At 47.8% G+C, this 27,520-nt stretch overlaps 1 protein-coding gene and 1 long non-coding RNA gene across 2 annotated transcripts in view; both read left to right on the top strand.

Moving 5' to 3' along the window:
• LOC122692573 (immunoglobulin superfamily member 1-like) overlaps positions 1-27,520 on the top strand; it is a 183,803-nt gene that overhangs the window by 53,404 nt on the left and 102,879 nt on the right. Inside the window, 4 exon segments of the mRNA XM_043900268.1 lie at positions 219-497; positions 1,384-1,683; positions 2,686-2,985; positions 13,487-13,522. Coding sequence (XP_043756203.1) covers positions 219-497; positions 1,384-1,683; positions 2,686-2,985; positions 13,487-13,522 — 915 coding nt within the window.
• Positions 19,282-20,266, top strand: LOC122692578. Its single transcript, XR_006340685.1, has 3 exons — positions 19,282-19,339; positions 19,930-20,112; positions 20,223-20,266. It is a non-coding gene; the product is annotated as an uncharacterized LOC122692578 (long non-coding RNA).

Genomic DNA, 27,520 nt, shown 5'->3' with positions numbered 1-27,520 from the left:
TGAGAATCATATTCTTAGAATCTCCATGATGTCTGTCCTGGGTTGACTGTGTCTCTTTGTGTCCCCAAGCCCCAGGTATCCTTTAGCACCACTGTGATGCACTTTAGGGGAGGACACTTGCAAGAATTGAATGGAAGGGCCCATGGGCCCATGGGGGCAGGGGGCAGAGGAGACTGTTCCTATTTTCCTCTCAAAGTCTGTGCCTCCTTCTCTCCTAGGTGAATATGACAAGCCCTCTTTGTCAGCCTGGCCAAGCCCCTTGGTTCCCTTAGGACAGAGTGTGACTCTTCGGTGTCACTCCAGTTCTCCATTTACAGTATTCAGACTGTTCAAAAGAGATGGGACCAGTTTGTCCAAGCTCCGGGAACATCAACTCAACACCTTCACGCTTGGCCCGGTGACCAGAGAACATGCCGGGTCCTACACGTGTTCTGGAGCGTACACATCTCGCTCTGTGTGGTCCACACACAGTGACCCCCTGCAGATTGTGGTCACAGGTAGGAGGGGTCCAGCCCAGCCCGGGATGGCCGAGCCTGCAGGCAATCCTACCCTAGGTCCACGTGCCAGTGCAGCCAAAGATGTCCTCAGGATCCCCAGCTAGAACCTAACCAGGGAAAGAGAACCCAATCTGAGAGTTTAGCTCAGGGTGTTGAATAATGGATGGGGTGCCCCAGCTCAGGAAGGAGGACCTCCCTCGGCATTAGTTAGACAGGATGCGACCACTGCCTGCCAGGAGGGAGGATGGGGATGACCCTGATCCAGCACCTGCCAAACAATAGGGAGCTGTAGTCCCCTATGAAGGAGCTGGAGCCCCACGGAGGAATCCCAGCAATGTCTCCAAAGGCATGAGGTGGGGTCACAGATGGGAAATGTTCCACTTTTTCTCCACTGGCTTCCTAATTTTGCGAGTCATCACCCACATTATAGGAGATGTATGTGAAGGGAGACAGGGTATGCATCCTCAGAACCACCCCAGCCCCTCAAATGCAAATTAGGGATGGAATGAAGCTGAGAGCATGGCAACCCACTCCAGTATTCTTGCCTGGAGAATCTCAAGGACAGAGGATGCTGGCAGGCTAAACTCCATGGGGTCTCACAGAGTCGGACACAATTGAAGTGACTGAGTATGCTTGCATGAAGCTGAGAGCAGATCCAGCAGCTAAAGAGCTTAGAATAAACACAGAGGAGGCTGGAGGTCTTGAGCAAAGAGAAACAGAAAAGCATGAGCCAGACCCGAGAACAAGGCTAGAGAAAATGCAACAGAACAGACAGGAAGGGTAATTGGCTTTGGTGGTTCACGGGGACATTTTTCACACCTTCAGCTCTCAGGGGAAGTGCTGAGGCTGGGTGACTCACTGAAACTCACAACCTCTTTGTTCCAAGGTGTGTTCACAAAACCTGACATCTCAGCCCACCCAGGCCCCATAGTGCGGGCGGGAGAGAATGTGACCATCCGCTGTCACTCACCACTGCTGCTGGACAAATTTATGCTGCACAAAAAAGGCAGCAATGGGCATTTCCAGAGACGTGGAGAGACGTTCACGGGTAGGCGTGCCCCAGCTGACTTCTCCGTTGGCCCCATGACTTTGGCGAGTGCGGGCACCTACAGATGCTACGGCTCTCTCAGCCGCTCCCCCTATGAGTGGTCAGCCCCCAGTGACCCCGTGGACATCGTCATCACAGGTGAGTGTGTCCAGACCAGTCCCCTCTGCTGTCTGTGTCACAGAAGGTCTGGTGTCCAGTCCAGCATCAGTACCGGGAGACAATGACAGGCGTGCAGAGATGCTCACACACTCAGGAGAGGGAACAAACCAGAGAGAGAGAGGAGAACAGAGCACCTGCCATGTGGTAAAGAAAAGACACAGCCGGTGACAGAGTGAAGCAGCAAGAACGTGAAAGAACGAGCAATGGAGAAAGATGTACCAGAACAGGGACCCAGGCAGTTCCCGGCTCAGGCAGCCAACGCTGGTTGCTTAAGGGGCTGGTTTCCACCTTCATGTCAGAGCTCCCTTCCTTTGTCAGGAGCGCTGTGGTACCAGACGCCCTTGCAGTCTGGCCCCTGGGTGGTCAGGACGGAGGTCGACACCTTGAATTTGCTCAGCCTTATGGTTTAACCCGTCCTTCTGCACAAAGAGGAAGGAGTTGTCCCTGCCAACCCTCCCCACTATGGAGTCCCTTCCAGCCCCTGGGGATGGGCAGGGCAGCACTGAAAACTCCCTCAAGTTTGAAGTGGTCAAAGATCCAATGAGATGCTGGCAATCTCCGGCCATAATGTCTTTTTCTGGGTCAGTACCATGTTTTCTGATGGTCTCGGCCATACCTAGTAGGTTCCATCTTTCAAGAGAACCCCACATCTTGTTGATTTTTGAAGTACATTTTTTCTTATTTATTTCTGTTGAAGTCTAGTTGATTTATGATGTTGCTAATACCTGTTGTACATAAGACTGATTTAGTTGTTCATATACATATATTTCTTTTCAGAGAAAGGATATTAAATGACAGTCCATTATTAACGTTATGTTTGAATTTTCCCCTGTGCTGGGTATTCGTTGCTGTGGGGCTTTCTGTCCTGGTGGTGGGCGGCCTTCTCATGCAGTGCTTCTCTTGTTGCACACTTCGGGCTTTAATCCTATATTTAGGACTTGAGTGACTCAGTGCTCTAATATCAAGGTCTCCTCCTTCCAGGTCTGTCCAAGAAACCCTCTCTCTCAGCCCAGGGGGGCCCCGTGGTGAGGTCAGGAGAGAACGTGACCTTGCTCTGCAGCTCTGAGAGCACCTTTGACCAGTTCCATCTGCTCAGGGAGGGGGAGAACCTTGGGCGCCTGCTCGCTGGAGGGCGAGGCCCCCGCGGAGCACTGCAGGCTGAGTTCCCTCTGGGTCCTGGGACCCCAGCCCACAGCGGGGCCTACAGGTGCTACGGCTCCTTCACTCGCTCTCCCTACGCGTGGTCAGACCCCAGCGACCCCCTGCTCCTGTCTGTCACAGGTGAGGACCCTCCTCCTGGCCCAGCTTTCTTGTTGCTCTTCAGTCGCTAAGTTGTGTCCAGCTCTTTGCGACCCCATGGGCTGCAGCTCGACAGACTCCTCTGTCCTTCACTTTCTCCCCTTCGTGGATCACAGCCTTGTCTTGGTAAACGGGCTTGTGTAACTCAATGAAGCCATGAGCCATGTCGTGCAGGGCCGCCCAAGACAGATGAGTCATAGTGAAAAGTGGTCCCCTGGAGGAGGATACGGCAACCCACTCCAGGATGCTTTCATCGAGAACCCATGAAGAGTCCCATGCTTTACAATATAGTAAATGAGATTGCGCTGTGCAAAAAGTCCATTTGGCTTTTTCCATGACATCTTACTATATCATGAGCTCTATCTCAAGGGCCCCATGCTGGTGTCAGGGGACCTTTGGGCTTCTGGAGAAATGGAGGCAGTGAGAACCAGAGAGGAAGAGAGATGGTCGATGGCATCTCAACCCTCTTCCACCTCCTGTATGGATGCTCCACATCAGAGTACTGTCTATCCAGGCAGATAAAGAAAAGGGTCAGGGTAGACCCAGGAGGAGGAGAGGCTGGGCTGCTTTGGGAAGATCAGAGATTGCATCTGCCCCTTGCTCTTAGTGTTTTCCCGAAGCACCTCTGACATACAAGTGATTTCCCAATTAAGGAGCATAGATATTCATTCCCGGAGCAGAGAGAATGTCTCTTGCTTACAGCTTTCTTTCACCACCAGGCATATCCTTCCTGCCTCCTTCCACCATCAGTTTTTCAGGATGGAGGGTCTACTCAACGCATTCATGGGGAGGGATCAGAAGCTCTCCCCTCCCCCTTCAGTGTTCTGGGGGATGACAGAGTCAAAAGACAGGCAGGAGGTCAACCTTCCAGAAAGAATAGTCCTCATTCATGAGGCGAGGAAGGTTACTTGCTCACCCCTTCTGTCTTCTTTCTCCTAGGATCCACTACAAGTACTTTCCCATCACCCATGGATCCACACACCATAGAAGGTAAGCAAGACTGTCTCCTATCTCAGCCAGTGTCTGAGAAGACAGAGGGTTCCTGTGTGAGTTTTGGTTCTACCACCTCCCATTTCTGTGACTTTGGGCTCCTCAACATTCCTGTCATGTCAGCATCTGAGATCATGGTCTGGATTAGAACAAGAGGGGGTATTGAGTTTCTCATGGCCTGGGACTGGGAATTTCTAAATTGGACAGAGCGGGTCTGAGTGACCTGACCCCATGCTTAAGGGACATGCTTACCCTCCCTGCACCAGGATCTTTGGGGAAGGATGGTGGGGCTGGGGGGACAAGAGGAGAATTGTACGGAGCACTTTAATATGTGCTATCCTTTTGCTATTGTTTTATGAAATAAACATTCCACAGTTCAGAGATAGAAGTGTCGTTGTCTTCTTGAGGATTCCATTCCAGGTATATGTGGATGGAGGGGGAATTATATTGAGGATTAAAGGGGTCTCCAATCATGTATAAACACCATGCCTTGATGAGGGGGACCAGAGAAAAACTGCATCGGTGCCTGGGGGACCTTGGTTCAGACCTCTGCTGGTCTGCACAGCCTCTTTACTTTATCCACTGCTAGCATCTCTCCTGGATGCTTTGGTACCTCCTGGGAAGTGGAGACCATAACTGATCAGGTTGAGAGCTGCTGACACACTTTGACACAAGGATATAATAAATCCTGTGTGTAGGGGCAGGGTGTATGCAACGAATAACCAGCCTTTCTGCCATTTGCTTGTTGGCAGAAGCACGGCGTCCTCAAGGCCACTCCAGCCAGCTGCACCTTCTCCTTAGGCTCTCCGTAGCATTCATCTATACCAGCATCCTCCTCGCTGTTCTTCTCTGTCATTGGTTACCAAAAAAGTAAGTATGAAGAGCCAAACTGTCATTGGTGTTCTATGCAAAATCATAAGTCTGAAGGAGGGAAGGACAGCATCATCTGACCCAGGGGGAGGTGGGCTCATAGCAGAGAATGGCATTTTCACTTCCTGTAGGTTAAAACCTGATTTACCTTTGTAATCCCTGAGGGAATATCTTCCAGAGAACCATGGCACCCTGTTCTTTTTATGAAAACATGTGTTCATTTATTTCTGACTGCAGCAGGTCTTGGCAGCAGCATGGGGGATCTTAATTGTGGTGCTGGGGTGTGGTTCAAGGCTCCAGAGCTTGCGGGCTCAGCAGTTGCAGCCTGTGGGGCTTAGCTGCTTCACAGCACGTGGGGTCTCGGTTCTCCCAGCAGGGATGGAACCACACTCTCTGCACTGGAAGGAGGACCCTTTATCCCCGGCCACCAGGGACTTTCCAAGCCCTGTTCTTCCCTCCAGCCACAGCCATCTGCTCTTCTCCCCTTTATGACCTTGGGAATCTGCTGGTACACATTAGAGGATGGTCCATAACAGAAGACGTAGGATGGGCTCCGTGTGTTTGCACAGGTTCCTGAGAGTCCGTCAGTGGCTGGGCTTGTATATGGGGTGGTTTTTGTTTTTAATATAGTGGAGTAGTCAAGCTCAGCAACCTGGGGTACACCACTGCTTCTTTTGGCTTTGATGTCCCCACTCAAGACATGGAAGTCTAGAAGAACCACCGCCACCCCAAGAGCGTTGACTCTCTTCCATTCGCAGATGTTGCAATCATGGAAGGAGAGCCCAAGGAAGACAGAACAGTGAACAGCGAGGTGAGTCCTCCCTGCCCAAACCCTTGCCATAGCCTGAGCCCCTCCAATGCCCAATGCCCCAGCCTTCGAAGATCACATCTCATTCCATCATTCACACCTCCTTCCTCTCAGGACCTTGTAGCACAAGACATGATATACACCCACTTGAACCACAGGAGCCTCTCTGAGACACTGTTCACTCCCGCTCCGCTGAGCCCCATGCACCCCTCTGCTGAGTCCAGTATCTATGAGGAACTCGTTGTAAACCGAGGCCATGCTGAGCCCTGACTTGACCCCATCCTTTGGGCACAGAGAGTGTTATAAATTGAAGAGCTAGATCTCTTTTTAAAGGGGTTCCTCCGTGGACACTCCTCCTTCTCCAAAGCAGCCCAGCAGTTCTGAGGTGAACAGTGGAGTCCAAGAATTATAGGATTGTCATCAGATGTCCCACCACCTCTTAGTAATCCCCTGGCTATACTAATATTCTATTTTAACTATCTAACATTTTGGGAGAAGTTATTCTAATCAGTTGCCCATACTGGGTAGGTTACCATGATCATCCTACTTTTTGAGAATTCCACTAAAGCATAAAAATTTGCAAGTTGAGCCTTCAAATTATTCAGTTTAAAATAAAATAAAGCCAATTAAAACAGAAACCTCTGTTCAGTAATAGTTTACAAGGATGAACTTATTTACAAGGCAGAAAGAGACTTGTAGACTTAGAGAACAAACTTAGAGTTACAGAGCGGAAGGGTGGGGGGAGAGATAGATTGGAAGTTTAAGATTGACATGTGCCCACTGGCATATTTAAAACAAAGTGCTTTCCATGAAACAGTAATAAAAGCAATGCAAGTTGGCAAAATAAAAAGATAAAGTATATTCTGTTTGAGACATCCAGTGTGGTGCCACTTGCCAGAAGAGGCTGCGTGTGTGAGTGCTAAGTCGATTCAGTCATGTTTGACTCTTTGCGACCCCATGGATGGTGTGTAGCTCGCTAGGCTCCTCTCTGCATGGGATTCTTCAGACAAGAATCCTGGAGTGGGCTGCTGTTCCCTTCTCAAGGGAATCTTCTTGACCCAGGGATCGAACCCACATCTCTCATGTCTCTTGCATTGGCAGGCAGATTCTTCACCACTGAGCCACCGGGGAACACCCTCAACCTTTTCTCAGCTGTGGGCACTGAGGGTGCTGGGGTTCCAGGGCTAGAAACAGGACAACAAGATCCCCCTCAGTCTGGATCTGCACTGGCTGGTAAAGTAGTTACCCAGCCACGTGGTGCAGACACTGACTCTACACGTATGTGAAGTAAAGCATTCAGTTCTTCAGTCACACCCACCAGGTTTCAAGTGCTCAGTAGCGTCATGTGGCCAGGTGCCAGGGTGCTGGACAGGGCAGATGTTTAAAGAGTCCCGCCATCACAGAGAATTCTACTGGACATTCCACTCCTGATCACTGAGGGGCTGCAGAGAGAACACTTGCCGCAGGGAGACTCTGTGTGTGTTGTGTGAATCCACTGATATTTGCAAGTTTTGTCTTTTTTGCTTCTTGTCACCAAAGCCAAGGATTTGAGAATCTTGTGCCTCTTAAGTTATCAGCTGGGTCACCATGTGGCTTGGCTCACCCAAGCGGAGGGATGAAGACCATAACACCATGAGGACCCCGGTGTGAACTGAGCTGGCAAATGGGGCGAAGATCAAGCTCCAGGGAGCCTTAGTTGCTCATTGAGCTCTCTGTGTGTGATGTCTCTCCTGGCTTAGAACTAAACCGCCCAAGAACTCTTTCACCAAGAAATGTCAGGATCACTAGAAGTGAAGACAGGCTGGGCTTCTGTGTCGCTACTGCGACTGTTTCCATTTTTCCCCTAAGATTCCTTTTTTTTTTTTTTTTTTTGCCTTTAAGTGCTGGGACCAGATGTCATGATCTTCATTTTTCTAATGTTCACAGTGTAAACATGAACCCGAGTTATTCTCATATTTCTTCTTTTAAAAAAAAAATTGAATGTTAGCGTTTGATGCCTGCATTCTGCTGAATCTGAATTCTTCAACCACTTACAGAAGATGGGTTCACCTGGGTCATGGGTGTATTTCTGTTGTGGCACCAATGCCTGGTCAGAGTAGGTGCTCTGCAATAACTTATGAAGTGACCGAAGATGAGAAGTAAATTCCATTTGTGGAGGGGACTGGGAAAATCAAGTTCTGAGTCCTATTTGGAGCCAGGCTGTGATGGCTGAATCAGGATGAAAACCTGGATTCCACCTTCTGGATCAAGGTGTCAGAACAGGCAAAAAGTGAAAGAAGTGAGACCTCAGGGCTGGGCTGAGATGCCATCGTTGCCAGGTCAACGGAGGGGCCGCCCCCTTGCTGTGGGTCCATGGCCTGGGACCCCAGCTGGACAGTGGCAGCCCCCCAGGGACCACATTCTATTTGTCCTCTAGGGCCCCATGGTCTCCTCATCCGTACAGGGCTGGTGCGGAGTTCTGGGTGCTCAGAGCTACAGACATACCTCCCATCCTCTCTGCACTTCTCTGCCTTGGCCAGATGTGGAGGGCAGGAGGGGACTGCAGGAGGGCACGGGACGCCCACCCTCCCCCCAGTTCACGGGAACCTCAGGGCTTGGGCAGCTGGAGAGCCAGGGATCATGACGGGAAGAGAATCAGCCCAGGCTTTCGCTGGCAAATCTCTCACTTCCAGGGCTGAGTCTGGGCCAGAGGACCCTGAATACTGCAGGTGGGTCCCCCCGGGTCTCCTGAGACCCATGTCTCACTTGAGCCCTGAAAACTCGGTGCGGGGTGAGGTGGGAGCTCTGGGATGCTGGTGAAACCTGGAAGGGCTCCTGACCTGAGCTGGGGAGTGAGGAGTGGGGAGATCCTGGGACTCAGCCTCTGACTTCCTTCCAGGGAACTTCCAGAAACCCACCATCTCAGCTGAGACTCTTTTAGGCAGCTTCAGAGTGCCCATGTGAATACACTGTATGCAGAGTTGGAATGTGCAAGTGAGTACACAGTCCATCAAGGAGTATGCTGCAGTTGGCCTGCACTATTTGGAGAAGGAAATGGCAATGCATTCCGCTATTCCTGCCTGCAAAACCCCATGGACTGGGGGGCCTGCCAGGGGATAGTCCAGGGGGTCAAAAAGAGTCGGACATGACTAAGCAACTTCATTTTCTTTCATTTCATTTTAAAATTTATTTTACAGGTTTCATTTTCTAAATTTCATTATATATATATTTGAGTGAAGTTAGTTGACTTACAGTGTTTCAGGTGCATAGTAAGGTGATTCAGTTATATATACCTGTAGTATTTTTCAGATTATTCTCCATTTTAGGTTATTACAAGATATTGACTATAGTTCTTGATAGTATACAGTAAATCTTTGTTGCTAGTTGCATATCTACTTTCTTAATTGGGAAGTTAGCATTCTATTCATATTCTATTTAAAAATTTATGGTACATTCCACCTCAGAGTTATGCTACACTGATAGTGAAAGCTTGATGCTAAACTCCCACCATGGCCTCATTGAAAGTAAATGGAAAAATTGGCAATTGTAATTGTGGGAAGAAATAATGAGTCTCCTTATGTTACTGGCGGGCTTCCCTGGTGACTCAGAAGATAAAAATCCACCATAATGCAGTAGACATGAGTTCGATCCCAGGCTTGGGGAAGATCCGCTGGAGGAGGAACTGGCAACCCACCCCACTATTCTTGCCTGAAGAATCCCCACTGACAGAGGAGCCTGGCGGGATGCAGCCCATGGGATCACAGGGAGTCAGACACAACTGAGCGTCTAGGCAGAAGCACCATGTGACTGGTGGGAGGACAGATGACTGCAGCAGTCGGGGAGGTGATAACACTTACCATTCAGAGGGAGAGCCACACACCTCTGGCTCTGACTTCCTCTTGGGTCTGTTCCTTCAGCTCTAACCCTTGGGCTCTGCTGTCTGTGCTTACTCATGCTGGCTCTTTGGTAAAAGAACGTTGCCATGAGCTTGGAATAGAGGAGAACCCATTCTCAAGGCTGGAGAAGTCAATGGCAACACACTCTAGTATTCTTGCCTGGAGAACTCCATGGACAAGGAGCCTGGTGGGCTACAATCCATAGGGTCGCAAAGAGTGGACGGGACTGAGGGACTAAGACTATTCTCAGGGCTCTGGACTTGAAAGGTATGACACTTTCCCATTAGTACAGAGATAAAAATTTGCAGAACAGACAGAAACTTTTGTCTTCTTGGGGGCTTAAAGGGATATTATGACCAGACCTACATGGAACGCTTTGAGAACCAAGGATTTAGCATTAAAAGTTTTCCACAGTGGAGTGGACATAAGTATACCTATGGCTGATCTGTGTTGATGTATGGTAGAAGCCATCACAGTATTGTAATTGTCCCTCAATTAAAAATAAATAAATTAAGGGGGAAAAACTTTGGATCAGTAATTCTCTGGTGGTCCAGTGGTTGGGAATCAGCCCATGGAGGGGACAGAGGCCCAATCCTGAGAATGGGAAGATTCCTCATGCCATGGGGCAGTTAAGCCCATGGGCCACAAGCCCATGTGCCTAGAGCGGGTCCTCCACAACAGGAGAAGCCACGGCGATGAGATCCCTCACACAGCAAAGAGCAGCCCCCCTTCCTGCAACTAGAGAAAGCCTGTGCCTAGCGACGAAGACCCAGCACAGCCATTCATTAATTAATTGAAAGTTGGCAACAGCCAGCTATACCTCCTCCCCTTTTAGAGAGAGAGTGTGTGTGTGAGTGTGTGTGAAAGTGTGAGTTCACAGGTGGGTATTTAACCTGTATTTTTCTCTCCTCTCCTTGGAATTTTCTTCCCCATGGGCTAGGGTTATTTTACATTTAGTAAACACTGTTTGACCATCCCTCCCCTTCAAAAAAAGCCCATCTAACCCTGATAAGATGATTCTTTGGGGCATGAGTTCACCATCTCATTGGTCTGCTGGCTTTCCAAATAAAGTCACTATTCCTTTCCTGAAGACCTCATCACTCTGCCCAATGACAAGCAACATGAGGTTGGACTCAGAGCACATTCATGAGACATTGGCAGAGGTGTCATTCATTTTAGACAAAATCCATAGATATCACTCTCACAATTGATATCTGTGGTTTAAAGGAAGATACGCACATGGCCAACAGGCATATGAAAAGATGCTTAGCATTGCTCATTAGTAGAGAAAGGCCAACTGACACTGCAATGAGGTACCACCTCATACTGATCAGAAGGGCCATCATTAAACAACTGATGAATAATAGGTGCTGGAGAGCATGTGGAGAAGTGGGAAACCCTCTTACACTGTTGGGGGAGTGTAATCTGTTGCAGCCACTGTGGAAAACAGTTTGGAAATTCCTCAAAAAACCAAAAACAGAGTTTCCATTTGATCCAACAATTTCAATATTGAGCACATACCCGGAAAAAAAACTATACCTTGAAAAGATTCATGCACCCCTGTGTTCACAGCAGCACAACCCACAATACCCAAGACATGGAAACAATCTAAATGTCCATCGACAGATGAATGGATAAAGAAGACGTTGTATATGCCTATACACACACACAATGGAATACTACTCATTTAAAAAATGCAATCAGGAGATTTGCAGCTGCATGGATGGACCTAGAGATTAACATATTAAGTGAAGTAAGACAGAAAGACAAAGACAGTTAACATGCGATATCAGTCATATGTGGAATCTGCAAGGAATGGATCAAAGAAACAGAAACAGACTCACAGACACAGAGAACAGGCTTGTGGGTGCCAAGGGGGAGGGGAGGATTGGGAGTTTGGGATGAGCAGATGAAATCTGTTTAAACATAAGATGGGTGAACAATCAGGTCCCACAGTATGGCACAGGGGATTCTGGTCAGTGTCTTGCCATAAAGCATAATGGAAAAGAATGTATGTGTCGAGCTGAATCAATTTGCTATACAGCAGACATGAACTAACTTCGAAAATTTTTTTAATTTTTAAAAATTTGTGATTTATATATCTGCAATGAAACATTCAGTTCAGCTCAGTTCAGTCGCTCAGTCGTGTCCGACTCCTTGCAACCCCATGAATCGCAGCACACCAGGCCTCCCTGTCCATCACCAAGTCCCAGAGTTTACTCAAACTCATGTCCATCGAGTCGGTGATGCCATCCAGCCATCTCACCCTCTGTCGTCCCCTTCTCCTCCTGCCCCCAATCCCTCCCAGCATCAGGGTCTTTTCCAATGAGTCAACTCTTCACATTACATGGCAGTAAAATGCACAGACTGAAATGACAAAGAATACAGATCAACTCTGAAACATGATATTAAGTAAATGAAAGGAAATTTTAAGAAGGGTGACTGGACTGTTACTCCATTACATACATAATGATCAAAAGGAGAACAGATTTATTACTTAGGGAGCATCAATAATGTTAAAAACCCCCACCCTATCCAAATGGTGTGGAAACTGCCCTTACTGAGGTTCTTTCCCGTCTATGAACAAAAGCAGAACCGGGTGTATGTCTGCCCTTAGAGACCTGAAATGGCTGGCCATTTTTTCCTGGTTTGCAGTTGATTCTTGTGGACACCCCCCTCACTCAAGCATTCTGGACTTTGGAAATCTCTACCTTACACATTTTTATGGAGTAAGCAAGGTTGTCCACCTTTCCTAGCAAAACAATTTCCTTTCCTTCCAAAAGAACCCCCCACAATCATCTTACACACCTTCTCTGTGTACACGTGTGGGCCTTGGATTGGAAAGGGAGAAAGAGAGAGAGACAGAGAGACTGTGTGTGTGCAAACTTTCCACTCATAGCCGGGAAATATTTTCAGATAAAGAAGAAGAGTCAGGGGAAGACAAATATCACGTAATATTGCTTATTCGTGACATCTTAAAGAATGAACTTATTTACAAAACAGGCACACAGAGAATGACCTTTCGGTTACCAGGGGCAGGGGGATGGTGGGTGGGGTAAGGGATTGATTGGCAGTTTGGGTTCGACATATACACACGGCTATATTTAAAATGGATAACCAAAAAGGACCTACTGGATAGCACAGGGAACTCTGCTTAATATTCCAAACTCCCTAAGTGGGAAAAGAATTTGAAAAGCAGTAGACGCATGTGTGTGTACAATCACCTTGTTGTACACTGAAACTAACGCGGTTAGCTCCTTAATCACATATACTCCACTATAGAATTTTTTTTAAATTTTCTAAAAACCATAATACGCATGTCTCCTTCTCTTATAAGAATGCAGAATCAAAGTTTCTATTAATGAGTCTTTAATTGGCAACCTGCACTTACATGAGATACGAGGTAGGTACATGTGATTTCTCTTATGCAAACAGTTAAGGTTAATGATGTTTATCATGAGGTTGGGAAAAGCATCTTGCCTGCTATACACTGAATCATCATTACTACTTCATAAAAGCAGCAAGATCTGTTCAAATCCTCCTATGTTTATAGTGTTCAGGGAAACAAAAAGTGACGCTCAGGTCATGAGGTGACCGCAGTGACGAGGCTCAGACAGACTTCCATCCCTGGCGTGAGGAGAGGCTGCCCATCTTCCCCTGTGACAGGCACCAGGCTGACTATATGAACAACACCGCCCGCCTTCCGCATCCTGTGACTCGGTCAGCTTTGCTCAGTCCTGCCTCCTGCCTCACAGAAGCAGAGCCATGTGGCCCTCACTCCTCAGCCTCTTGAGTCTCGGTGACTCTGGAAAGACCCGGTAGTGAGGTTTATGCTGGAAATCCGGGGGTCTTCCCACCACTGACCAGGTTCCCTGGATGAGGGTGCAAGGAGCGTGGGGTCCATCGGGACAAGCCATCTCTGAAGTGCTTTTCCTTCTAGGATTCTGTGTGAGTCTGAGGATCTGGGCAGCTGTGGGTGAGTCCTCCCCATCCCTTACTTCTGTGTTCAGCAGAGCAGGCGGGGCTGAGGCAGATGACACTGGGGGGCAGGGTGAGACCCCTGTGAGTACAGTGAGAGCCGCGTGCCCTGTGGATCCCAGGTCCTCCTCTTGGCCTTGATACTCATCATCACTCTCCCCAGAGGTCAGCCCAGCTCTGGACTCTGGACCTGAAGGGACAGTGTGAAGTCTGGGAGCTGGGAGCTGGGCCCCCTGAGTGCCATTTCTGTCATGAGATGGGAGCAAGCAGCTGCAGCCCACAGACCCCTCTCCAACAAGGTGGCATCTCCAACCGGCCCTTAGCAACAGGATCTACAGGACCGCCCGCTAGACCTGACCCCAGGGGAGGGGCTGGGCATCAGGAAGGACCACCTGGACCTGGTCCCACATTTGATGGAGGCTAGCTAACAAAGGAGCGGGGTTCATGGTTTCCTTCATTGTTTTCAGTCCAGTGGCTTTTTCTCTTCTTAGTTGTGTTACTGTAAGTCATTCAGTCGTATCCGAATTTTTGTGACCCCATGATCTGTAGCTCACCAGATTCCTCTGTCCATGGGCTTTTCCAGGCAAGAATACTGGAGGTGGCTGCCATTTCCTTGCCCAGGGGATCTTGCCAGCTCAGGGATTGTACCCTGCTCTCCTGCATTGCCGGAAGATTTTGTACCATTTGAGCTTTAACAAATCCAACAAGGAAGTCCTTTCACTTCTTTTCCATGCATCAATTTCTCTGTGGTGTTTTCTTTAGCCTGCAGCGTGCAACTTGCAGGATCTTAGTTCCCTGATCAGGGATCAACCCGGGCCCTTGGCAGAGAAAGCGCCGAGCCCTAACCACTGGACCGCCAGGGAATCCCCAGTGTTTTGTGTGTGAGAGAAAGTTTCCCAAAATTTTCTCAACCTGAGGAATGATTCTTCTCCTGAGAAGAATCACCTCTGAGAATCATATTCTTAGAATCTCCATGATGTCTGTCCTGGGTTGACTGTGTCTCTTTGTGTCCCCAAGCCCCAGGTATCCTTTAGCACCACTGTGATGCACTTTAGGGGAGGACACTTGCAAGAATTGAATGGAAGGGCCCATGGGCCCATGGGGGCAGGGGGCAGAGGAGACTGTTCCTATTTTCCTCTCAAAGTCTGTGCCTCCTTCTCTCCTAGGTGAATATGACAAGCCCTCTTTGTCAGCCTGGCCAAGCCCCTTGGTTCCCTTAGGACAGCGTGTGACTCTTCGGTGTCACTCCAGTTCTCCATTTACAGTATTCAGACTGTTCAAAAGAGATGGGACCAGTTTGCCCAAGCTCCGGGAACATCAACTCAACACCTTCACGCTTGGCCCGGTGACCGGAGAACATGCCGGGTCCTACACGTGTTCTGGAGCGTACACATCTCGCTCTGTGTGGTCCACACACAGTGACCCCCTGCAGATTGTGGTCACAGGTAGGAGGGGTCCAGCCCAGCCCGGGATGGCCGAGCCTGCAGGCAATCCTACCCTAGGTCCACGTGCCAGTGCAGCCAAAGACGTCCTCAGGATCCCCAGCCAGAACCTAACCAGGGAAAGAGAACCCAATCTGAGAGTTTAGCTCAGGGTGTTGAATAATGGATGGGGTGCCCCAGCTCAGGAAGGAGGACCTCCCTCGGCATTAGTTAGACAGGATGCGACCACTGCCTGCCAGGAGGGAGGATGGGAATGACCCTGATCCAGCACCTGCCAAACAATAGGGAGCTGTAGTCCCCTATGAAGGAGCTGGAGCCCCACGGAGGAATCCCAGCAATGTCTCCAAAGGCATGAGGTGAGGTCCAGATGGGAAATGTTCCCTTTTTCTCCACTGGCTTCCTAATTTTGCGAGTCATCACCCACGTTATAGGAGATGTATGTGAAGGGAGACAGGGTATGCATCCTCAGAACCATCCCAGCCCCTCAAATGCAAATTAGGGATGGAATGAAGCTGAGAGCATGGCAACCCACTCCAGTATTCTTGCCTGGAGAATCTCAAGGACAGAGGAGGCTGTCAGGCTAAACTCCATGGGGTCCCATAGAGTCGGACACAATTGAAGTGACTGAGTATGCTTGCATGAAGCTGAGAGCAGATCCAGCAGCTAAAGAGCTTAGAATAAACACAGAGGAGACTGGAGGTCTTGAGCAAAGAGAAACAGAAAAGCATGAGCCAGACCCGAGAACAAGGCTAGAGAAAATGCAACAGAACAGACAGGAAGGGTAATTGGCTTTGGTGGTTCATGTGGACATTTTTCACACCTTCAGCTCTCAGGGGAAGTGCTGAGGCTGGGTGACTCACTGAAACTCACAACCTCTTTGTTCCAAGGTGTGTTCACAAAACCTGACATCTCAGCCCACCCAGGCCCCATAGTGCGGGCGGGAGAGAATGTGACCATCCGCTGTCACTCACCACTGCTGCTGGACAAATTTATGCTGCACAAAAAAGGCAGCAATGGGCATTTCCAGAGACGTGGAGAGACGTTCACGGGTAGGCGTGCCCCAGCTGACTTCTCCGTTGGCCCCATGACTTTGGCGAGTGCGGGCACCTACAGATGCTACGGCTCTCTCAGCCGCTCCCCCTATGAGTGGTCAGCCCCCAGTGACCCCGTGGACATCGTCATCACAGGTGAGTGTGTCCAGACCAGTCCCCTCTGCTGTCTGTGTCACAGAAGGTCTGGTGTCCAGTCCAGCATCAGTACCGGGAGACAATGACAGGCGTGCAGAGATGCTCACACACTCAGGAGAGGGAACAAACCAGAGAGAGAGAGGAGAACAGAGCACCTGCCATGTGGTAAAGAAAAGACACAGCCGGTGACAGAGTGAAGCAGCAAGAACGTGAAAGAACGAGCAATGGAGAAAGATGTACCAGAACAGGGACCCAGGCAGTTCCCGGCTCAGGCAGCCAACGCTGGTTGCTTAAGGGGCTGGTTTCCACCTTCATGTCAGAGCTCCCTTCCTTTGTCAGGAGCGCTGTGGTACCAGACGCCCTTGCAGTCTGGCCCCTGGGTGGTCAGGACGGAGGTCGACACCTTGAATTTGCTCAGCCTTATGGTTTAACCCGTCCTTCTGCACAAAGAGGAAGGAGTTGTCCCTGCCAACCCTCCCCACTATGGAGTCCCTTCCAGCCCCTGGGGATGGGCAGGGCAGCACTGAAAACTCCCTCAAGTTTGAAGTGGTCAAAGATCCAATGAGATGCTGGCAATCTCCCGGCCATAATGTCTTTTTCTGGGTCAGTACCATGTTTTCTGATGGTCTCGGCCATACCTAGTAGGTTCCATCTTTCAAGAGAACCCCACATCTTGTTGATTTTTGAAGTACATTTTTTCTTATTTATTTCTGTTGAAGTCTAGTTGATTTATGATGTTGCTAATACCTGTTGTACATAAGACTGATTTAGTTGTTCATATACATATATTTCTTTTCAGAGAAAGGATATTAAATGACAGTCCATTATTAACGTTATGTTTGAATTTTCCCCTGTGCTGGGTATTCGTTACTGTGGGGCTTTCTGTCCTGGTGGTGGGCAGCCTTCTCATGCAGCGCTTCTCTTGTTGCACACTTTGGGCTTTAATCCTATATTTAGGACTTGAGTGACTCAGTGCTCTAATATCAAGGTCTCCTCCTTCCAGGTCTGTCCAAGAAACCCTCTCTCTCAGCCCAGGGGGGCCCCGTGGTGAGGTCAGGAGAGAACGTGACCTTGCTCTGTAGCTCCGAGCGTGCCTTTGACCAGTTCCATCTGCTCAGGGACGGGGAGAACCTTGGGCGCCCGCTCGCTGGAGGGCGGGGCCCCGGCGGAGCACTGCAGGCTGAGTTCCCTCTGGGTCCTGGGACCCCAGCCCACAGCGGGGCCTACAGGTGCTACGGCTCCTTCACTCACTCTCCCTACACGTGGTCAGACCCCAGCGACCCCCTGCTCCTGTCTGTCACAGGTGAGGACCCTCCTCCTGGCCCAGCTTTCATGTTTCTGTTCAGTCGCTAAGTTTTGTCCAGCTCTTTGCGACCCCATGGGCTGCAGCTCGACAGACTCCTCTGTGCTTCACTATCTCCCCTTCGTGGATCACAGCCTTGTCGTGATGAAGGTGCTTGTGTAACTCAATGAAGCTATGAGCCATGTTGTGCAGGGCCACCCAAGCCTGACGGGTCATAGTGAAGAGTCCTGACAAAACGTGGTCCCCTAGACGAGGAAATGGCAACCCACTCCAGGATTCTTGCATGGAGAACCCATGAAGAGTCCCATGCTTTACAATATAGTCAATGAGATTGCACTGGGCAAAAAGTCCATTTGGGTTTTTCCATAATCTTACTCTATCTCTGAGCTCTATCTCAAGGGCCCCGTGCTGGTGTCAGGGGACCTTTGGGCTTCTGGAGAAATAGAGGCAATGAGAACCAGAGAGGAAGAGAGATGGTCGATGGCATCTCAACCCTCTTCCACCTCCTGTGTGGATGCTCTCATCAGAGTCCGGTCTATCCAGGCAAATGAAGAAAAGGGTCAGGGTAGATCCAGGAGGAGGAGAGGCTAGGCTGCTTTGGGAAGATCAGAGATTGTATTGGCCCCTTGCTCTTAGTGTTTTCCCAGAAGCACCTCTGACATACAGGTGATTTCCCAATTAAGGAGCATAGATATTCATTCCCGGAGCAGAGAGAATGTTTCTTGCTTACAGCTGTCTTTCATTGTCAGGCATATCCTTCCCGCCTCCTTCCACCATCTCTTCCTCAGGATGGCTGGTCTACTCAACGCATTCACGTGGAGGGACCAGAAGCTCTACCCTCCCCCATCAGTACTCTGAGGGATGACAGAGTAAGGACAGGCAGGAGGTCAACCTTCCAGAAAGAATAGTCCTCATTCAGTGGGTATGAGGAAGGTTACTTGCTAACCCCTTCTGTCTTTTTTCCCCTAGGATCCACTACAACTACTTGCCCATCAACCACGGATCCACACACCACAGAAGGTAAGCAAGATGGTCTCCTATCTCAGCAAATTTCTGAGAAGACAGAGGGTTCCTGTGTGAGTGTTGGTTCTACCACCTCCCATTTCTGTGACTTTGGGCTCCTCAACGTCCCTGTCATGTCAGCATTTGAGACAGTGGTCTTCCTAGAACCACAGGGGCCATTGATCTTCTCATGCTCTGTGACTGGGAATTTCTAAATTACACAAAGCTGGTCCTAACCCAGTGCTTAAAGGAGATGCTTACCCTCTCTCCACCAGGATCTTTGGGGGTGGATGTGGGGGTGGGGGGCAAGGGGAGAATTTTAGGGAGCACCTTAAATATCTGTTATTCCTCTGTTAGTTATTTTATGAACTAAACATTCCAGAGTTCAGATATAAAAGTTCGTGTCTTCTTGAGGATTCCATTCCAGGTCTATGTGGATGGAGGAGAGATGTATTGTGGATTAATGTGGTCTCCATTCATGCAAAAATGCCATGCCTTGTCATACGGGGCAGCAGAGAATAACTGTTTCGATGCCTGGGGGACCTTGGTTCAGACTTCTGCTTGTCTTGCACAGCCTCTTTACTTCATCCACTGCTAGCATCTCTCCTGGATGCTTTGGTACCTCCTGGGAAGTGGAGACCATAACTGATCAGGTTGACAGATGCTGACAGTTTGATGCAAGGATACAATAAATCTAGTGTGTTGGGGCACAGCCTACTCAATGATAACCAGACCTTCTTCCGTTTGCTTGTTTGCAGAAGCAGGGATTCCTCAAGAACACTCCAGCACGTGGTACATTGTCCTTGGGCTTGCCATAGCTTTCACCTCTACCAGCTTCATCCTCGCTGCTCTTCTCTGTCACTGGTGTTCTAGCCAAAATCGTAAGTCTGAAGATGGCAAGCTCAGCATCATCTGACCCAGGGGGGAGGTGGCCTCATGGCAGAGAATGGCGTTTTCACTTCCTGAAGGTTAAAAACTGATTTCTGTTGTTGTAATCCCTGATGGAACATCTTCCAGAGACCCATGGAACCCTGTTCTTTTTATGAAAATATGTGTTGATTTGCTCTTGGCTGCATCAGGTCTTGGCTGCAGCATGGGGGATCCTCATTGCAGTGCTGGGGTGCAGTTCAAGGCTCCAGAGCTCGCAGGCTCAGCAGTTGCAGCATAGAGGATAGTTGCTTCAAGGCATGTGGGGTCTCAGTCCTCCCACCAGGGACAGAACCCATGCTCCCTGAACTGGAAGGTTGACTCTTAATCCCTGGGCCACCAGGGACATTCCAAGCCCTGTTCTTCCCTTCAACTTCAACAATCCATTTTTCTCTCCAACATGATCTTGGGAATCTGCTCATATGTTGAAGAGGATGGTCCATAACAGAAGACGTAGAATGGGTCCATGGGTTTGCACAGATTCCTGAGACAGTCTGTGAATGGCTGGGCTTGTATATGGAATGTTTTGTTTTGTTTCGTTTAGTGGAGTGGACAGGCTCAGCAACCTGGGCCACACCCCTGCCTTTTTCTGGCTTTGTTGTCCCAATCAAGGTTACGGAGGTCTGGAATAACTGCCTCCACCCCGAAGAGCCTTGACTGTCTTTCATTCGCAGATGTTGCCATCATGGAAGGAGAGCCCAGGGAAGACAGAACAGTGAATGGCGAGGTGAGTCCTCCCAGCCCAAACCCTTCCATAGCCCGAGCCCCTCCAATGCCCAAAGCCCCAGCTTTCGAAGATCACATCTCAGTCCATCATTCTCACCTCTCTCCTCTCAGGACTCTGCAGCAGAAGATGTGATATACGCTCACTTGGACCTCGGGACCCTCTCTGAGAGACAGTTCACTCCCACTCCCCTGAGGCCCATGCACCCCTCTGCCCAGCCCAGTATCTATGAGGAATTCAATGTAAACCAACACCATGCTGAGCCCTGACCTGGCCCCATCCTCTGAGCACACAGTGTTACAAATCGAGGACCTTGATCTCTTGTTAAAGGGGTTCCTCATGGACACTCCTTCTCCTCCAAAGCAGCCCAGCAGCTCTGAGGTGAGGAGTGGAGTCCAAGAATTATAGTGTCATCTTCAAAAATCCCACCACCTGTTAATAATCACCTGGCTATTCTAGGACTCTATTGTAACTATCTCACTGTTTGGGGAGATGCTATAATCAATCTCACATACTAGGTAGCTTGTCATGATCACCTGACTTTTTCTAAAATTCCAATAAAGCATAAAAAATTTGCCAGCTGATTCTTCAAATTATTCAGTTTAAAACAAAACAAAACCAATAAAAGAAAACCCCTCTATTCAGTAACATTTTACAAGGGTAAACTTATTTACAAGACTGAAACACTTGTGGATTTAGATAACAAACTTAGAGTTACCAGAGGGGAGGAGTAGGGGGACAGATAGATTGGGAGTTTTGGATTGACATGAACACACTGCTATATTTAAAATAAAATGCTTTCCATGAAAAAATAATGATGCTATTTGGTAAAATAAAAAGATGAAGTATACTGTGTTTGATATAGCCAGTATGGTGCCACTAACCATATGAGGCTGAATGCATGCATGGTAAGTCAATTCAATCATGTCCGACTCTTTGCAACCCATGGACTGTAGCTACCCAGGCTCCTGTGTGCATGGGATTCTCCAGGCAAGAATACTGGAATCAGTTTCCATTCCCTTCTCCAGGGGATCTTCTCAACCCATCGAACCCAGGTCTCTCATCTCTCTTGCAATGACAGGCGGATTCTTTACCACTGAGCCACCAGGAAGCCCCCTCAGCTTTTTAAAAAGAACAAAGTCCTGTCTTTTGAGAACATGGATTGACTTGGAGGGCATTATGCTTAGTGAAATAAGTCAGACAGGGAAAGAGAAATGCTGTATGTTTTCACTTATATGTGGGATCTAAAAATCAAAATAGGGATTTCCTTGATGGTCCAGGGACTAAGACCCCCAATGCAGGGGGTCAAGGTTCAATCCCTGGTCAGGGAACTAGATCCCACAACCTACTACTAAAAAGATAGGGTGTTCCACAACTCAGATCTGATGCAGCCAGATAAACAAAAATAAGTATTAAGAACATAAAAATAAATGAACAAATAGAACAAAAGAGAATCAGACTCACAGACTCAAAGAAGAAACTAGTGGTTACTGGAAGGTAGAGGAGAGAGGGGCGAGTGTGAGGGGCAGCAAAGCATGTAGAATGGATTAAGAAAAACCAATAACCATTTATAAAATAAATAAGTCACAGGGTTATAATGTCCAGCACAGGGGTTATAGTCAACATTTTATAATATTTTGTACTGTGTGTAATCTATGAAAATACTGAATCACTATGTAATACACCTGTAACTAATATAATATTGTAAGCCAACTATACATAATTTTTTTTAATTGTTACATGTTCAAAGAACTTGGCAGTGCATACATACAGGGAAAAGAAAATACAATATAGGAAAATCCATAAACTAAGAAAGAAATCATGAAATTAGCATTTTCAATAAAGACATTTTTACTGCAGATATCATAGAGATGGTTGAACATTAAAGATAAAATATAATGCTTAGAAATTTTTTAATGTAAGAATGAAATAAGAAATTCTATGAAAATCATATCAAGAGTGAAAACAGAAAATAATTCAGTGCATCAGAGTCATTGCAGATTAGATACTGCAGCATACACTTTTGGTAAACTTGAAAATGTAGCCATAGGTGGGTTGGGTCAGAGGTTGTGGTTCAAGTTTGTTAAACAATCTGAAGAGACAGTACTGGTCTGAAAATGTTCCAGGAAGCCCAATTCCTCCCTCAGCCGGGGCCCCCACACACTGCCTTTTTTAAGGTAAGGAGAGCCTGTGTGAGTCACCTTTCCGTCCTGTGGTCAGCCTGCACATGACATTAGTTTGGGCGTCATCATAGCATCCTGTGAACTCTTCAGGCCTGCTGAGCTGCTGCCTCCCACTCAGCAGAAGCAGCACCATGCAGTCCGCCATCGTCAGCCTGGCATGTCTTGGTGAGTCCTGGAAGGGAATGAAGCCTGGTGCAAATATTGACCTGGAGTGCTGGGTCCTCCTTAACAGACAGCCCTGCCTCCATAGGGGCAAGGTGGACTTTGATGGTTGGGTTCATCAAGGCTGAGCACCGTCCTTGCCAATGAGGCCCATAGAACAGGCCGGGGGAGTAGGAGGCCAGGTCTGACATGAGATGGATCATCCATCATGAGTCTTTCTTTCCAAGGTTCTTCTTGATCCAGAGCATCTGGGCACAGGAGGGTGAGACTTTCCCCCAAACCATGGTTGCCATCCACCTCAAGGAAGACTCTCCTGTAATAAGAGGGGGCATGGCAGAGAAGGTAGGGTGACAGGTCAACCATGGGAAGTCAGAACCATATAAGGGTGAGCCTTTGGAAGTAGAAAATGGGAGCCCAGGGTGGCTCAGATGGTAAAGAGTCTGCCTGCAGTGAGGGAGACCTGGGTTCCATCCCTGGGTCAGGAAGATCCCCTGGAGAAGGAAATGGCAACCCGCTCCAGTGTTCTTGCCTGGAGAATTCCATGGATAGAGGAGTCTGGTGGGCTATAGTCCATGGGGTCACAAAGAGTCAGACACGACTGGTTGACTAACACGTTCAGGGAAATCTAGTCCCCAGTTCTGGTCCAGAGACCCTCCCCAAGACACTCTTCCCTCTGCTGAGCCAGGCTCTATGGGCACCTACAGGAGACTGTGATGGTCAGAGCTGGGGTGACTGGGAGGGACTGGTGCTCTCTGTAGACTGAGGGAAGACAGCAGGGCCAGGGACAACTGACCCTTGGAGGACAGGGTGATGACTCAAGCTCTCCAGCAGTTCCATGGGGTGGGCATTGCAGAGAACTGCTACTGCTGTCCTCCATTCAGAAGACGGGGAGAACCGTACGCCCTGCCCCCTGAGATTCCAGAAGGTTCTACCACAGGCTCCATCACGTCCTGCGTTTCTCATGTAAGCTGACATCATTCCACCCACACAGGTTATTCTTCCATTGGGTGTCTACTCCGTCTTGTTTTATAAAACAAATTTTACATGATCAACACCCAGGAAGAGTCTGTAAGTCAACACTTGCTCAAAATTCTCAGGCTTCCCTGGTAGCTTGGTGGTAAAGAACCTGCCTGCAATTCAGGGGCTGCAGGCGATGTGGGTTCAATCCTGGGGTTGGAAGATCCCCTGGAGAAGGAAATGGCAACCCACTCCAGTATTCTTGCTTGGAGAATCCCCATGGACAGAGGAGCCTGTCGGGCTGCAGTCCATGGGTCACAAGAGTCAGACACGACTGAGCACACACACATACTCAGAATTCTCAGCAGACATTTTTCATGTAGGAGGTGCTGTCTCTGTGGTGTGGGAATCTCCATGGAGCATGGGTTCCCCTGGTTTGAAAAGGAGCCTTAGAGATGTGGGAAGGGGGAGGGTCCTCTGAGCCCAGCGAGGAGAATGGGTTCCCCATTTTCTACTGTAAACCATGCATTCTTCTCCCCCAGGTGGTCACGACAAGCAAGCTCACACCAAACGTTGTAAGATTGTGGAGGTCAAAGCCCACAGAGAGATGGAATCAGAGAGAAAACAGTCAATGAAAAGCAGAGGCAGAAACACAGGTGCTGTGCGTACACACGGAAAATAAGCCAGAGGGACTGGGGGCGGTGGGAGAAACATTTAAAAAAAAATAAAGGTAAATAGAAAGAAAAAAGGATAGAGAGAATTAATGAGAAAGAAGGGGGGGAAAGAGAAGCCCTAAAAATCAGAGACCTGGGGAGGGGGGTGGGTGAAAAGACCAAGAAAGACGGTGATGTGGGGATGGATAATAGAGATTCCAAAAGAGTCCCAGAGAGACAGAGAAGCAGAGGAAGTCATGGAAGTGGGAATAGATGATAGGTAAATAGATAGATAGATAGGTAAATAGATAGGTAGATAGATAGGTAAAATGATGGATGAATGTATACATAGATGATAAAATGGGTAGATAGCTACATACATAGAAAGCTAGATAGATGGTGGAATGATGGATGGATATATAGATAGATGATAAGATGGATAGATAGGACTGCAGATGGAGGTAGAGACAGATAATAAGATGGATAGATGATAATGCTGAAAGATAGAGACGAGATAGAGAATGAGAGCCTCAAAAGGAAAGAAGACAGATCAAAGCAACCGATCCAAGGAGAAGTAGAGAGATTAAAAAAAAAAATACAAGAAGGAAAACAATTAGGAGGGAGGCCATTTCAGAGACCTAGAGAGAGAAAGTAGGAGAGACAGAGGGGAGAATAAGAGTGAGAGCAAGATAACAAACACATGAAAAGGTGCTCAACATCACTCATTATTAGAGAAATGCAAATCAAAACCACAATGAGGTACCATTACACACCAGTCAGGATGGCTGCTATCCAAAAGGCTACAAGCAATAAATGCTGGAGAGAGTGTGGAGAAAAGGGAACCCTCTTATACTGTTGGTGGGAATGCAAACTAGTACAGCCACTATGGAAAACAGTGTGGAGATTCCTTAAAAAACTGGAAATAGAACTGCCATATGACCCAGCAATACCACTTCTGGGCATACACACTGAGGAAACCAGATCTGAAAGAGACACGTGCACCCCAATGTTCATCGCAGCACTGTTTATAATAGCCAGGACATGGAAGCAACCTAGATGCCCATCAGCAGATGAATGGATAAGGAAGCTGTGGTACATATACACCATGGAATTTTACTCAGCCGTCAAAAAGAATTCATTTGAACCAGTCCTAATGAGATGGATGAAACTGGAGCCCCTTATACAGAGTGAAGTAAGCCAGAAAGATAAAGAACATTACAGCATACTAACACATATATATGGAATTTAGAAAGATGGTAACGATAACCCTATATGCAAAACAGAAAAAGAGACACAGAAATACAGAACAGACTTTTGAACTCTGTAGGAGAAGGTGAGGGTGGGATATTTCAAAAGAACAGCATGTATACTATCTATGGTGAAACAGATCACCAGCCCAGGTGGGATGCATGAGACAAGTGCTCGGGCCTGGTGCACTGGTAAGACCCAGAGGAATTGGGTGGAGAGGGAGGTGGGAGGGGGGATCAGGATGGGGAATAAGTGTAAATCCATGGCTGATTCATATCAATGTATGACAAAACCCACTGAAAAAAAAATGGGCCAAAGAAATAAACAGACATTTCTCCAAAGAAGACATACAGATGGCTAACAAACACATGAAAAGATGCTCAACATCACTCATTATCAGAGAAATGCAAATCAAAACCACAATGAGGTACCATTACATGCCAGTCAGGATGGCTGCTATCCAAAAGGCTACAAGCAATAAATGCTGGAGAGGGTGTGGAGAAAAGGGAGCCCTCTTACACTGTTGGTGGGAATGCAAACTAGTACAGCCGCTATGGAAAACAGTGTGGATATTTCTTTAAAAACTGGAAATAGAACTGCCATATGACCCAGCAATCCCACTTCTGGGCATACACACTGAGGAAACCAGATCTGAAAGAGACACATGCACCCCAATGTTCATCGCAGCACTATTTTTAATAGCCAGGATATGGAAGCAACCTAGATTCCCATCAGCAGACAAATGGATAAGGAAGCTGTGGTACATATACACCATGGAATATTACTCAGCCGTTAAAAAGAATTCATTTGAATCAGTTCTAATGAGATGGATGAAACTGGAGCCCATTATACAGAGTGAAGTAAGACAGAAAGATAAAGATCATTACAGCAAACTAACACATATATATGGAATTTAGAAAGATGGTAATGATAACCCTATATGCAAAAAGGAAAAGAGACACAGATATACAGAACAGACTTTTGGACTCTGTGGGAGAAGGCGAGGGTGGGATGTTTTGAGAGAACAGCATGTACATTATTTATGGTGAAACAGACCACCGGCCCAGGTGGGATGAACGAGACAGGTGCTCGGGCCAGGTGCACTGGGAGGACCCAGGGGAATCGGGTGTGGGGGAGGTGGGAGGGGGGATCGGGATGGGGAATACATGTAACTCCATGGCTGATTCATGTCAATGTATGACAAAACCCACTGCAATGTTGCGAAGTAATTAGCCTCCAACTAATAAAAATAATTGAAAAAAAAAAAGAATGAAACTAGAACACTTTCTAACACCATACACAATAATAAACTCAAAATGGATTAAAGATCTAAACGTAAGACCAGAAATTATAAATCTCCTAGAGGAGAACATAGGCAAAACACTCTTGGACATAAATCACAGCAGAATCCTCTATGACCCACCTCCCAGAATATTGGAAATAAAAACAAAAATACACAAATGGGACCTAATTAAACTTAAAAGCTTTTGCACAACAAAGGAAACTATAAGCAAGCTAAAAAGACAGCACTCAGAATGGGAGAAAATAATAGCAAAGGAAGCAGCAGAGAAAGAATTAATCACAAAATTATACACCCAACTCCTGCAGCTCAATTTCAGAAAAATAAATCACCCAGTCAAAACATGGGCCAAAGATCTAAACAGACATTTCTCCAAAGAAGACATACAGATGGCTAACAAGCACATGAAAAGATGCTCAACATCACTCATTATCAGAGAAATGCAAATCAAAACCTCAATGAGGTAGCATTAGAGGCCAGCCAGAATGGCTGCTATCCAAATGTCTACAAGCAATAATTGCTGGAGAGGGTGTGGAGAAAAGGGAACCCTCTTACACTGTTGGTGGGAATGCAAACTAGTACAGTCACTATGGAGAACAGTGTGGAGATTCCTTAAAAAACTGGAAATAGAACTGCCATATGACCCAACAGTCCCATTCCTGGGCATACACATGGGGAAACCCTAACTGAAAGAGACACGTGTACCCCAATGTTCATTGAAGCACTGTTTATAATTGCCAGGACATGGAAGCAACCTAGATGCCCATCAGCAGACGAATGGATAAGGAAGCAATGGTACATATACACAATGGAATATTACTAAGCCATTAAAAAGGATTCATTTGAATCAATTCTAATGAGATGGATAAAACTGGAGCCCATTATACAGAGTGAAGTAACCCAGAAAG

This window comes from Cervus elaphus, chromosome 4, assembly GCF_910594005.1.
Source record: "Cervus elaphus chromosome 4, mCerEla1.1, whole genome shotgun sequence".
Lineage (NCBI taxonomy): Eukaryota > Metazoa > Chordata > Mammalia > Artiodactyla > Cervidae > Cervus > Cervus elaphus.
Note: the sequence above shows the minus strand (reverse complement) of the source record. Positions and strands in the feature narration are given on the sequence as shown.